General features: G+C 52.0%; 2 protein-coding genes across 2 annotated transcripts in view; one reads left to right on the top strand and one right to left on the bottom strand.

Moving 5' to 3' along the window:
- Nucleotides 1-101: 101 nt before the first annotated feature.
- Nucleotides 102-1,326, bottom strand: PTSG_04364 (septin 2; the record flags this gene model as incomplete). The annotated part of the gene is made up of 4 exons (XM_004994395.1): nt 1,284-1,326; nt 824-919; nt 436-650; nt 102-185 (listed from the first exon to the last, which is right to left on the bottom strand). Exons 1-4 carry the CDS (start codon nt 1,297-1,299, stop codon nt 102-104), a joined length of 411 nt encoding a protein of 136 aa, XP_004994452.1. The 5' UTR covers nt 1,300-1,326.
- A 300-nt stretch (nt 1,327-1,626) lies between these two features.
- Nucleotides 1,627-2,092, top strand: part of PTSG_04365 (uncharacterized protein) — a 1,696-nt gene continuing 1,230 nt past the window's right edge. The window contains exon 1 of the mRNA XM_004994396.1: nt 1,627-1,875. Coding sequence (XP_004994453.1) covers nt 1,730-1,875 — 146 coding nt within the window. The 5' untranslated portion in view covers nt 1,627-1,729. The remainder of the gene's footprint in view (nt 1,876-2,092) is intronic.

Below are 2,092 nucleotides of genomic sequence, written 5' to 3' on the forward strand. Positions count from 1 at the left end.
TGTGTGTGTGTGTTCAGGTTTGCAAGACGAGAGGTCAGGAAGCGATAGGTGGCGGGTATGGGGCCAATACACAGCGACACGCACAAGCACGTACACATCCCTCATCCGCAATGAATACATGCACAGGCAACCAGCGCACCTTGTCGTGCAGGGCCTTGAGTGCAGAGACGTCCAACTGCTTCAATCTGCACACACACACACACATGCCCTCACATTCACTCACACACACACGCACACACACACACATATACCCTCACATTCACTCACACACACAAACATATACCCTCACATTCACACACACACTCACATACCCTCACATTCACTCACATACTCACACGCATACCCTCACATACTCACACACACATATACCTTCACATTCACTCACACACACACGCACACACATACCCTCACATTTATTCACATACACACACGCACGCACCAGTTTGTGTTGTCCACTGCGTCGCTAAAGCCTGGAGTGTCGATGACTGTGAGGTTGAGGTTGACGCCGTTGTCACCGATGACCTTGGTACGTGGCGAGATCTTCACGGTCCGCTCGATGCGCTCCGATGCAGCGGGCACGATGTGGGGCTCTTCATCCTTCTGCATAAACAAGGTCTCGATCAGCGTGGACTTGCCCAGCCCAGCCTCGCCTGCGTCGTGGTGGTGGTGGTGGAGGAGGAGAAAGGGCCATGCTGCGTGACACTCCTGCGTAGATTCTTGTGCACGTTGTGCTACATGACAGGTAGACAGACACAGCAAAAGACGAACCGAGACGGACAGACAGGGAGACACGCACAGAGAGACGATGGTGTGTTGTTTGTACCTGCGACCATGAGGTTAAAGTCGAAGCCCTTCTTGGTCACCTTGCGAAACACCTGCTGCTGGATCCCAGACAGTCCAACGGACTGCCGCTTGAAATCTGCAAGCAAGCAAGCAAATTGGGGTGGTTGTCGGTGAGGGGGGGGGGGGGAAGAAGAGAGACAGCGAGAGAGAGAGAGAGGGTGGGGGGAAGGGTACACACACACGCATCCACACACACACACACACACACACACACACACACACACACACTCACTCACTCACTCACTCACTCACTCACTCACTCACTCACTCACTCACTCACTCACTCACTCACTCACTCACTCACTCACTCACTCACTCACTCACTCACTCACTCACTCACTCACTCACTCACTCACTCACTCACTCACTCATTCACACACACACACACTCACTCACTCACTCACTCACACACACACACACTGCTGTTCACAAAGACAGACCGTTTCGTTGAGCCATCTTCGTGTTTGCTGCTGTCTTTTGCTGCTGTTGTTGAAAATGAATTTTCACTGTCGCTTTATTTTTGTTGTTTCAAGGAACCCACAAGTGTGCAAACTGGATCAATTTTATCATATGTTCCCAGCACCTTATCGTAGAGACAAGTCTGCGCCACTTGCATAGCGAGTAAGTCCCTCGCCTTTTACTAGAGACTGCACAGTTTAGCGTCAACTCTCGTCAGTTGCCTCGCATTCCGTGCCAGTGGTGCAAGTAGACAATACTCTTTATTTTTGGAGCCCCTTCAGCGGGGAAACAAGGTCTCTTCCTTTCCTTCTCAATCTCAAAGAAAAAGAAACGTACCACAACACTCCACATACAACCTCACTCACACCTCACGTCATATCGCTGCACGCGTGATCCCACCTCGCTGCTCCTGCACAGTCTGACTGCGATGCTGGTGGATGAATTTGCGTTGCGCCATGGCGTTTACGCGACTCTGATGTACTTCGTTCTCTACTTTGCGCTGCTGTTGAACCAGTCGTTCACTGGAAGGCGCCTTGCCATCAAGTACCGCAAGCTCAAGAAACCCTTCTCAAAGTCAGTGCGCGCGCGCGTGTGTGTGTGTGTGTGTGTGTGTGTGTGCCTGCATGTCTGTGACACTGCCTCTTCTTGTGCGCATCCACCAGTGTCAGCCCGAGGACGCCCACCCACTTCCTCCACACACACACACACACACACACACACACACACACACACACACACACACACACTACCTACCACCACCACACACACACACACACACACACACACACAC

Source organism: Salpingoeca rosetta (assembly GCF_000188695.1).
Source record: "Salpingoeca rosetta unplaced genomic scaffold supercont1.10, whole genome shotgun sequence".
Classification (NCBI taxonomy): Eukaryota; class Choanoflagellata; order Craspedida; family Salpingoecidae; genus Salpingoeca; species Salpingoeca rosetta.